Source organism: Thalassophryne amazonica, chromosome 1 (genome assembly GCF_902500255.1).
Source record: "Thalassophryne amazonica chromosome 1, fThaAma1.1, whole genome shotgun sequence".
NCBI lineage: Eukaryota > Metazoa > Chordata > Actinopteri > Batrachoidiformes > Batrachoididae > Thalassophryne > Thalassophryne amazonica.
This window is the reverse complement of record NC_047103.1, coordinates 38,258,855-38,271,061: the sequence shown is the minus strand read 5'-3', so window position 1 is coordinate 38,271,061 and position 12,207 is coordinate 38,258,855. Positions and strand designations below refer to the sequence as shown.

Here is a 12,207-nt window from a genome sequence, read left to right as displayed (position 1 = left end):
AATAAGTCTTTTGTGTATATTTAAAATGTTTTAGATCTTTGTGTTTAGCTCATGAAAAATGGATGCACAAACAAAAGTATTACATTTATATTTTTGTTCAGTATATCTTGAGTATGCAACAACTTTGTTTCAAGTAATGTTGTGGCAAAGGCCACAGATGGGGGCACGCGTGCACGTACACAAGTCAAGCGTGCACGTACACAAGTCAAGCAACATCAAAGTTCAGCAGATTCAAAGACAGTTTGCACTCAAACTTTAAATCGATTTTCTGTTTTAAACAGTGTTACAGCACAGGATAAACGGAAGAGGTGTCAGATTTAAACAATGGATTCAAGAAAATATAATTCGTACAAAGTGTACAGACATTTTTTTCCATATAAGAGTTCTTGAAAAAGCAAAACAATTCACAGTGTACTTGGGACCATGTATGTTAATTTTGTATAAAAATTTTCAGTGTTTGTCAGAGATTTAAAACTTCATTTGTATAAGTAATAAACAATTCTTGAATGGTCAACTTAACTACTGGTTTAATCAGTGATAAAAAAAATTAAACACTATGACAAATAAACCACACTAGGGGGTTGCCCATGGGGATCCACGAGCTCGAGATTGGGTAATGTTTATAAAATAGGTAGCTGACATTTTTCAAGGTTGGTAATAAATTAAGCAAAATTTAAGTAATTATTTTAACTCAAAGTGCAGGAAATTAAAATGAGAACATTTTGTGAATAATTCTATTTATTAATTGGCACATTTAGTTGATGTCATGTGTTACAACTGCCAAAGTTGATATTTTCTTTGTTCAGAGCTTGTCTGGTTACCAGGGACTGATTAATGGTGATATCAACATCCACTGATGTAACCTAATATCCCCAATTTCTCAAAAACATTAGTCCTATTAACTTTCAATTTTCACAGAGTCCATCCTTGACCCAAAATACAGAAGCATACCAAATGGCAAATGTCAGCTCTCCCCATGATTCTCCATGATTGAAGATAGACACACGCATGCATGCACACATATACAGAGGCCACTTCACTTTTAATATATAGATACTGGCACCAGTTTTTGGCATTTAGATGTTAATATACCTATAATTTGAATTGAATTTATTTTATTTATAGAGTGCCAAATCACAACTCTGCCATCAGGCGCTTCACATAAATTAAATTCCAGGAAAATATTTATTATAAGGTAATAAAGCATAAATGGTGTGAGCTACTGACCATGAATGAGGGAGCCGTTGAGCCACTGAATGTAATAATTCTTCGGGAAGGAGAGAAGGATCTCATTCCCAATGATGGAGAAAGGCAGAAGGAACACGGCACCACCTGACACAGCCAGGGTGAAAGTGCACAAGTACAACCTGCAAACACACAAAGACAAAAGGCACAGATTCATATTTTGGACCTACTTCAAATAAAAATAATTACAAGGCATTATTTATGTCACATTAAAAGGTGCTTAAAAGAGCAATCTACTTTTTTTTATCTAACCTTTTACCGTGAAGGCATTCAAAGACAGTCATCTCCAGGTTAGGCCCAGAGAAGGAACAGCCTTCTCATGGTTGAGGCCACGTAAATGATCACTGAACCATGGAGAGTACATTTTTTTTTTTTTGGGGGGGGGGGGGGGGGGTATTGTAGGTGGAGCGATCTTGTCCAATGTGCTCATGAGCGCTGGATTTTTAAATTATAGGATTTTTCTTAGAAATATATTTTAAGTAGCTTCACTCACGATATTCTGTTGACAACAGCATCTTCATCCTCTTGGTCATCTACAAAGAATCAAAGACAGAATCACAATCAGATTTACTGGCCAAGTATGTGTGCACATATATGAAACTGGACTCTGGTTTAAGTTAGTTCTTAGTGTACTTGCAAAGTAAACAACATAAAAGAGAAAACTGTGTTAAAAATGATGCACAAATAAACAATTAATAATAATTACAAATAAGAATGACCTGTGGGCTGGCCTCCAGCACTCACTGGATCAGTTCACAGCCGAGTGGGAAGCGCCTGGGATGAGCATCAGCACCTCTAAATCTGGTTCTCAGCAGGAAAACAACAGTTTGCCTACTCCGGGTAGGGAATGACATTTTGCCCTAAGTGAAGGAATTCAAGTACCTCAGGGTGTTGTTCAAGAGTGTGGGGACAATGGAGCATAAGACTGGCCGAGAATCGTCACAGCAGGGACGGTGTTGCATTCGCTCTACCGTACTGTTGTGATGGGGTAGAGGACCTTAATTGAGAGTGGTGACATGACAAGTCGAGAGGGGAGAGAAAAAAAAAAAACGGTCACGTGACTCATGGTGCCATCCTGGGATCAAAATAGTTGTTTTTTGGTGAAAGTGGACTTTTGCTGGCAGGTTTTGGGTTTTTGATGTCCAGGATACATTCTGGAGGTTCTTTGATTACTATTTTTTCCAATATACCTTGGAACAAAAAATTTATGCAAGCAGGGAGCGAGCGATGCATTACGATTTCACCCGTCAACTGAATCAATGGGCACGTTTGTATCTAGATACCGATTCGTATCGATTAATCTCCACATGCCTATTGTACTGCTTAATGTGTGTTGTGGCTTCCCTCTTCCTAACTAACCTGTTTTTAAAGATAGAACCCCAAACAGACCCAGCAATGGTGAGATTAGATATTACAAAAAAAGATATTGCTTTACATACCACTTCAGTTATGCAGAAAAGTTAAATTAACTAAACTTATCTTTATGTGGCTCATCAATTAAACTTAGTCCAGAATAGTAGTCAAATTTAGGCCCATATAAATACAAATTTAAAAACATTTTAAGTTGTTGAAATCATTATTACACAAAGTAGTAGTATGAAAAATGTGTTCAAAAGTGGACTTTTCATCAAGGGGTGTTGTGGAGGGCATGCCCCCCTCCCTCACTACACCCTCTTTCCATCTGGAATCACCCCGGGTTTGCAGTCTCTGAACAGGAACATCACGCCATCCCCAGAAAGAGATTTTAGGCGTATTCTGGGAAGGAAAAAAGCATTTGTGTTTATTGATAACGCCTCACGGGTCTGCAGCTGTGTTTTTAGTTTAACCACAGTGAGGACACTCACAAAGACACTCAGAAGACTTTGAAATAAAAGTTTTAAAATGTGTTTGTAAAACTCTGCTCTTTGCTCACACGCTGTGAGCGTCAAACACCCCCACCCCACCCAACAGAGTGCAGAGAGGAAACGGTGGAACAGACACATTAGTCTTTATTGGTCTTAAAATCCGGAAAGTTCTGTAGCAAACCACAACTGCATTCACTTCGCAAGATTTTTGCGTTGAAAACTAAGCAACATATTTTATATAATTAAATAGCTTACACAGAAATAGATTTTTTTACATGAAATATACAAGGAGAGCATGCAATTTCCACACAAAAAGGAACTGGGCATGGGTATAATCGACCCTCAAACCTTCTTGCTGTGAGGCAAGAGTGCCAAGCACTGAGCCACTATGCTGCTAAAATGTGCAATGCCTGGATGGTCAACAGCTAAAATGCGACAGAGGAAGAATTGAACACACTATATTTGTCTGTTTATGGCTTTTTGCTGTCAGACTTGGATTTGCAATGTTTACCTGCTACAGCTCAAAAGCTACGTGAAGGAAACTATTCAAGAACAGAATGCATCCTTTTCCTCCCGAACGCCAGACATCTTTGTGTTGTGTTTTAAATTGTACTGCATTCATCATTTAGTACAAAAAAGCCATATCAGCCAGTTTCATTCATTAAATTGTTCATGCTAACAGAACAATGAAAGCAATTTGAAGTAGTTATATTTCATCTGACAGAGAGCCGCCAAAAACAACAGATACTGCAGGAATGGGTGTGGCCTCTCAAGCATACAACTAATACCTTCTTAAGTTGCCCTGACACTTGCAAGACTTTGATCCATGCACTTTAACGCACGTCGTGGTGACAATCCCACCTGCTGTGTTCCCAGCTGGACGCAGCGCTTTATTCCACCGGCTGCCATGCGCTCTGCGCTGGATGCTGCATATGCAAAATAATTATAATTAAGCTGGCTGCTGAAAACGGCTCTAATCGCTTCCTGAATGACAGAGGACCGCTCCAGCCGGAGCCGCTCATGGGCGTGCGCTGAACAGGCTGGAGAAAGCCTTTGAAGCTGTCTAAAAAGGTAATTATTTGTCATGTTTACATTGTCATGGCTTGGTAAAATGGTTGTATGTTCTTTCTTTCTTGTGTACAGCTGTAAAAGTATGTTTGTGATAGATTTAACATCTTGTTATTACTGTCCAGACAAGCTGCGCTCTGATGCAGTGTGCTGACACAACCATTCGCACTATTCACTTCTTTACTCAACTTGACGAGCTGCACGTAGTGTTGTTGAGCAGATCGGGCCACGTTGCACGACATTTATCCGTGAAAGATTTTTGGAACATTTCAAAATTGTCTTTGCACAGTTGCACGCACCGATGCCCCCCTCACGTTCAGTCTACACCCTTTAATTTCAATTTATTTTCATTTATATAGCGCCAAATCACAAGGCTGCCTCAAGGCGCTTCACACAAGTAAGATCTAACCTTACCAAAGATGAGTTAAAGATGAGTTTACTCTCCTGCATGACACAGGTCGTGCAAGTGTGTGAATCAAAGTCGTGCAAGTGTCAGGGCATCTTTAGCATTGTATCAGAAGGCTTGCTATGAAAATAGATCTTACTGACAAACAAAGCCGCAAGGACACCCCAAGATCTCACATAGGCTCACCTGGACGTCTGTTAAAGTTAAAGAGGATCAACAACATCAACAGGAAGGGCTGAAAGCTATGAAGATCACATCCAAGAAAAAGCAGGAAGCCAAGACAACAACTTCAGACAAAGCATCAGAAAAAGCTGGAAGCTCACAAGGCTAACAGCAGAAAAGAAGGTCACACAGAGAGAAGCCTGATTAGAAGAACAGCTGTAAGCCTGGAAGGCTTGATTATATAGCTGGGGGATATGGATTTAAAAAAAAAAAAAAAAAAAAAAATCATATCCCAGTATTTTTAGGCTGAAGAGTGATATATAAATCGGCGTTTTATACAAAATGAGCTAAATATTTAATTTTAACCCAATGCCACACAAATGACATCACACTTTTATTTAAATAATAATCATATTTAAATAATAATAATAATAACAACTAGAAGCACTCAGAGTGCAAACCTCCGCCAAGGCCATGGGGTCACTGACGCCATAACATCTACACGCCATGGAATCACTGAACCTAAAAAAGTCTAACAATGATGTTTGCTCAGTAGTAAAAAAAAGTTTCATCTGCTGTGACTGGATAGCATGTATCCTTAGCGCTTGGCATCACAGTTTATTGCAACTTGCACCTTTCCCAGAAGCTACTGTCATCTGAGCACTGATATTGATATTGCATGTGCTTATAGACAAAAACAAATAAGAGACAAAATTCAATTTATTATTCAACTAAACTGCAAATATATGATTTTTTTTAACATTTATGAAACACTTCTCTAAACAAGGCCATAGGGTCACTGACCCTAAAGAGATTCCCTCCTTGGCACAGTGATCTATTAAACAATTCAGTGTTACAACCAAACCTATGATACATACACTTTTCTTTCCTTTATATTTGACATCCTTGACCATGAAAACATACCACTAGAACTTGGAATCACTTTTATGTCTTTATTAGTTCAAAAGTTATTGTATAAAAACGATTTTTCGGTAATGGCGGTTTTCTTCTGGATCTAGCTCCATAACATTCGAAGCTACATCAAATCTGATGACACCTTACTGAATCAGTACAGATTCAGCTACAATTTGGTGTTAGTTGTGCATCTAGCTTCATTTGTCACCTCACACTGACACATTTTCTATTGTCCCTATATTTTTGCATATTCTGGATCACTAGATCCAGAATCCGGATCCGATCATCACCAAACTTTGTTGTTTGATAGAACATTTGACTATGTTACACCCTAATTTTTTTTCAAGCCTTTCTGCCTTGTTTTTGTGGGGTTAGAAACTAGAATGTCGAAATTCCCCCATCCCGTAATGGTGAAGAATCCTTTAAAAAATTCCTGGATCCGGATCGTGATCCGGATCACCACTAAAATTTAATCACTTGTTCCTCTTGTCATTTCCAACCACTCCACAACATTTCATCAAAATCCATTCAAAACTTTTTGAGTTATCCTGCTGACAGACAAACAAACAAACGCGACCAAAAACATAACATCCCTGGCGGAGGTAATAATAGTAATAATAAAGCTTCTAGGTTTTCTTTTTGTGCTCAACAATGCACAGCTGTGCAAATAAAAATTTCAACAAGAGTGGGTCAACTGTTTTAATCGGCTTTTTAAAACCTTCTTGTTCCACTGTTGCAATTTAGAACATATCTTGAGTAATGTGGAAGTCCACCGCTTTTCTTTTGATGGAAGACAGAGTGAACGGGATTTACAATGAATGCATCAGGAAAAACAGCGATACTAAATAAAGCTAGCAACAAGCTTGTTTCAGGGCATAAGCCCCAGAAAATGTATTGGTTTACTTTAAAGGTGCAATTTGGTACATTCTTAGTGCAATAGGATGATGTTATTAGGACTCAAAACATCCACTATTCTATACTTTCCTTATAATAAATGTGAAGTTGCTGGGGTATAAAAAAGCATGTCCCAATGTCAAACCAGATGACATCATGGACTGTTATCAGGCTACAAGTTGATGAAATAAGTTAAATTTTGTAGGATCTTACCCTAGAATAAATGCGAATTAAAAATGTGAAGAATGTGAGAGCCACCCCCGCACAATCTGATCCAATTGTGCCCCCTGGCCCAGAATTTTAGTTTGTGCGATGCCCCTTTGCTGAAGAATACTAAACACTGTATTTGGTGCACCTCTCAGTATAACAAGTACAGTTCAAGAGCAACATAAACGACAGTGTCCAAAATGACATCTATATATTAAAAGGCAAGTGGCTTCTGTGTACATGTGTGCAGCTTTGATCACGGACAAACCGGGGAGAGCTGACATGGTATGCTTAGGTAGTCTGGGTCAAGGATGAATGTTGCAAAAACGGAAAGTTGATAGGACTAAACGTTTGGAGAAATTACGGATATTAGCTAACAACAGTCAACAATGGACATTGATAATTAAATTCTGGACTCACACATCATTCCAGCAGGAGGCAGTAAATCATCTATATACTAAAAGTGAAGTGGCCTCTGTGAACGTGTGCCTTTATTAACCCCCAAAATGTGACTCAGCTGCAAATTATGAATTATCCACAAATCGTGAATTGCAAAACATAAACACTGAAAAAATATATCCCGAAATGTGAACGCAGGTCTCGCAAAACGTGAATATCATTCATATATATTTTTTTTCCCAGTTTTAGTTTACGGATTTCAGTTTACGGATCAATTACTGCAGGGAATCTTGATCACAAACCACAAAGCTAAACACACAATTAGAAAAACCAAGTCGGACATGAACATACTCTATAAATATCTAAACAGCATCGGAAAAAACACAGATTGAAAGCTTACCAGCTAATGACCTTGACCATCTGTTAGCAAGTTCTTAATTGTGGTGAAGCGAACAGGTCTGGCTACGAGCCCAAAACCCCACTTAGAAATCATGGAGGGGTCTGAAATTTTCATCTTAGGTGCATGTCCACTGTGAGAGACATAATCTAAAAACGAAATCCAGAAATCACAGTGTATGATTTTTTAATAATTTATTTGTATGTTACTGATGCAAATAAGTATTTGAACACCTGTGAAAATCTATGTTAATATTTGGTACAGTAGCCTTTGTTTGCAATTACAGAGGTAAAATGTTTTCTGTAGTTTTTCACCAGGTTTGCACATTGCAGCAGGGATTTTGGTCCACTCCTCCATACAGATCTTCTCCAAATCTTTCAGGTTTGGAGTTTCAGCTCCCTCCAAAGATTTTCTATTGAGTTCAGGTCTGGAGACTGGCCAGGCCACTCCAGGACCTTGAAATGCTTCTTACAGAGCCCCTCCTTAGTTGCCCTGGTTGTGTGTTTGGGGTCATTGTAATGCTGGAAAACCCAGCCATGACCCATTGTAGAAGAATTTTTAGGTCCATATTTGAACTATGATGAACTATCAAGTGTCCTGATCCGAACTGTATGTCCTCTGGTTGAACTAGCAGGTGTTCAACCCAAAAAAAGGGCTCTATTAGTCATTTAGTCTGTCAGGGGCTTTCCAAGGCCTTTTAGGTGCTTTCCTGCAGGCCACGTGCGGGGGCCTCAGGCCAGCTGCACGTGTGGCTGAGGCCACGTGCGGAGGGGGCCTCAGGCCAGCTGCACCTGTGGCTGAAGGTCTTTTAAAAAAATCAGTTGTAAATCCTTCATGTTTTAATGGGAGCATTTGTCACATTGAAATAATGGCCTAACACCTGCTTAGGGTTCACTAGAGGACGCTTCCAATAGAAAACCATGTCTTGGGAATGAAATAAATAAAAAAGTCGAAGGAGGAGCGATGCCCGCGGGTCTCCAATAAATAGACGAGCGCGGTTGTCATATTCAGTCTCTCTAGAGGACTCAGTTTGTCTAAGCTTTGTGTCGAAGGCTTAAATAAACTTAAAAACTCTGTGCATTTTATCTTGCTTAAGGCTGAATTATTCTAAAGTGTTGTGTCCTCTTTCTAGCATATCACTTGCAATTAGTTTGTGTTATCTAAAAGACGACATCCTGAGAAGACCAAAAAGATGAGCCGCGACAGAACTTGGCGAGCCAGCTTCAGGAGGGTCCAGGGGCATTCCGGCAGCCTGGGGCAGTCCAGCTCATCCCTCCAGACCGTAAATAACAGTGATCACGACTAAAAGGTAAGCAGAAACCTTTTATAATTTCTGCACGATCTGGAGGAGTGAGTCTGGATTTCCGCCCAAGTTGACAGGTGATATTTTTTAATTGCCTCTTACCCAAAAGAACCTGGACTAAGAAAATTGATAAGAGACTAAAAAAGATAAGATTGAAAATTATCAGGCCTTGTAGATAAAATGCTCAGAAGGTGTGTGTGTTCCCGGGAAAAAGAATGTCTATGTGAGTGAAAGGTCAGGAATGTTCATGAACTCTGGTGCGGAAAGAGTGCGTGGAGAACTAACCTGGATGCTTGGGGAATAATTGGTGTTGAAATTTGTTACTAACGTGCCGGCTGATAGCATGCGCTGTAGGGGTTAATTTAGGGGAGTATACTGACAAATAGATACAAGGTAATACAAGGTTATTTAAAGAGTTTAACAGAGACTGAAGTGAAATAAGTGAGAAAAAAGAGTTTAACAAGAGAATACGTGCAGAGAAAGCATAAGATAAGCGCCTGAGGGGGCGCAGTAGAAATACCATACGTGATAAAGAGATTTAAAAGTGCAAAGTGGCACAGCTGATAGTAAGTAAAAGAGCTCAATAAAGGACGTCATTTTTTAAGAAAAGAGAAAAACTATAAAAAATAAAATAAATGAAGAGTTAGTGCAGAATACATGAGAATTAATGAAGCAGAAAATAGTGCAGTAAGGCACCAGATACACGCTTGTGGGGCGTGGGAGAAGAATAAGTAATTAAGTACACAGTAATATGAGTTTTTTTATAAGAAAAGAAAAAGAGAATATTTTCAGTGCAAAGGCACATTAAGCTCACGAGGAGCTCAGTAAGTGAAAAAAGGTAGAAGAAAGTGCAGAAAGGCACAGGATACGCACGCGAGGCGCGGTAAGGCGTAGAAATAAATGAAATATTGTATGCTCAGAAAGGAGCTTGTGAAAATAATATATTAAGCACAGGATACGCACGCGAGGCGCGGTAAGGCGTAGAAATAAATGAAATATTGTATGCGCAGAAAGGAGCTGGTGAAAAATAATATATTAAGCACAGGATACGCACGCGAGGCGCGGTAAGGCGTAGAAGTAAATGAAATATTGTACGCTCAAAGAGGGCTTGTAAAAAAGTAATATATGAAGTTGCTGACAGCGCCGGAGAAGCTGTCTAACGTGAAGAAGAGATACATGCTTAAACAGAACACATTGGTGTTAAGTGAATAAAAAGGTTGTTTAAAGCCGCAGAGTGAAAAGTGGCAGAAGTCTAGATAGAGATATATAGAAAGTTGTTTTTAATAATTTTTGTGTATAAAGCTATTGAAAATTGTGTGTGGGAGAGTGGAGAGTAAGCGGGGAGGTGCAAGCAAAAAGCTGTGGGCTTGCAAGCTGGCTGACATACAAGATTAATGTGAAAGAGTACGAGGGGGAGGTATTTAGACCCAACAGGAGGACTTGGGAGGGGCATGACAGGCAGAGAGTAAAGTGTGAAACAGAGACAGTGAAGAAAAAGACAGGAGAAGAGTGCTATGTAAATACAGAAAAGGTAGATATTATTTCAAAGAGAGAAACCTAATAAACAAACATAGCAGAAAAAGAAAGAAGAAGCAGAAAGTTAAAAAATTAGAAGGAAAATAGAAGAAAGTCAAGAGCAAAGACATTAGGAAGTGTTAGGGTTGTAAGAGGATTAAATAAATAAAGTTGGTTATAAATCAAAAGAGTTAAAGCTTAGATTATAGTGAAAAAGCTGACAGACTGATCAATGCTTGGGACAGTCATTGATGGGAGACTTAAGTGATGATGAAATAATACTCCCAGAACATTACTTGACTGACGGAGACATCGAAACCCAGGGAATCAGGACACATTTTTGGCTGGAAAGGACCTATTTTGACAGGGTAGGAGCAGAACATTGGCAGGACGAACAAGAGATCAATCAGAAATTATGGCAGATTACTAAGGTAATCAATCTGAAGCAAAAGAAAGAACAATTCCCTCTAATTAATTGGGAGCTGCTGATAAGACGTCTGTGGCATCAGGGTTTAACCCCGTGGCTGGAGCTGCTTTGTGCTGACCCTAATAACGAACTTAGCATACCATTAAATCATTTAGTAACACTACCAACCGATCCAGGTGAAGAACTGTTTCCTAGGTTGACTCTGACTGTGGTCCCAAGGAAGGTTCGGTGGGAAACAGGTAAATTTTCATATTTAGTTAAAGAAAAAGAAGACGGGCATAGCAGTTGGAAATTTAATCCTTTTAAGGGTTTAAAATACAAAACAGGTGTTACAGCCAGCAAGTTATTGGTCTGGATCAGGACAGCCCCTGAGGGACTACCAGAACACCATAGAAACACCTCACATAGCGTTTGTCAGGGTTACATGGGTAACTCTCAAGGTCAAGGTCGGGAAAGTACCCCGCTAGACTTAGTACTAAGAAAATATCCAGGAAAACGCACTAAGGCCAACCAATGTATGAGAAAGTGGCACAAAAGGTCACATGGGGGCAGGCAATGGCCTTTGGTGGGATCATTTGATCCGGTGATGTGTGAAGCAGTTGCGGTAGAAATACAGAAAAAAGAAATTAAAGATCAGCAGAAGAACGTAAAAAACAACAAAAAACGCACTGAAGAAAAAGAAGTTTTGGCCTTGTTCAAGCAGGAAGCACAGAGGCTACAGCAGAAAAGAGAAAAAATGACAGAGGAAAGATCCAAAGAGACTAAAGCCAGTGCACCGAGCTGGGAAGCAGAGCCACCCCCATATAAACGTCATGATATGGGGAAGACAGCTGGACAATTTGTATTAGGAACTCGTGAAGAGGACCAAGGCATGGATGTGGAGGGCAAATTCACACTGACACTAAAAGCTCGAGAGCCACAAGGAGACAGGTCCTCAGTCTGTCAAATGGATCATACAAGGTCTCCAAGTCCGAAAGTAAGTGGTCGCACACCACGACCAGCAGGGGGGGCCACAAATAACAGTGACACGGAGGCAGATGAGGATAAAGAGAGAGACCTGAAGGCTCCACCTGCACATCGAGGTCCACTGAAAACCGTCCCCTCCCACCATAAGTCAGCCGACTGGACCTTCACAGGCTATAGAGGCTCCGAAGAGTGGCACAAGAGCTTCTGTGACACACTGGATCTGGCCAGAAGAGATAATGAAGAACTAGCTGAGCAACTTCGGCTAGCGAAAGAAAGAATACAAAGACATAGGGACGCCGAGGAAAGAAGAATATTACAACAATCGACGCCCAATCAAGGGAATCACATTATAGAGCCACCCACCCGAAAGATTTCTGGTGAGATCATCATTGAGACTGCAAAAGAGGCCCGACTCAGGCAAAGACAACAATGTGTAGCCAAAGACATAGCGGCTTTAGA

General features: G+C 39.9%; 1 protein-coding gene across 4 annotated transcripts in view; it reads right to left on the bottom strand.

The window, feature by feature from the left end:
* Positions 1-12,207, bottom strand: part of lmbr1 (limb development membrane protein 1) — a 142,311-nt gene that overhangs the window by 95,998 nt on the left and 34,106 nt on the right. For all 4 annotated transcript variants that reach the window (XM_034168273.1, XM_034168287.1, XM_034168264.1 and 1 more), the window contains 2 exons: positions 1,739-1,778; positions 1,228-1,367 (listed from right to left, as the gene is read on the bottom strand). In XM_034168273.1, coding sequence (XP_034024164.1) covers positions 1,228-1,367; positions 1,739-1,778 — 180 coding nt within the window. The remainder of the gene's footprint in view (positions 1-1,227; positions 1,368-1,738; positions 1,779-12,207) is intronic.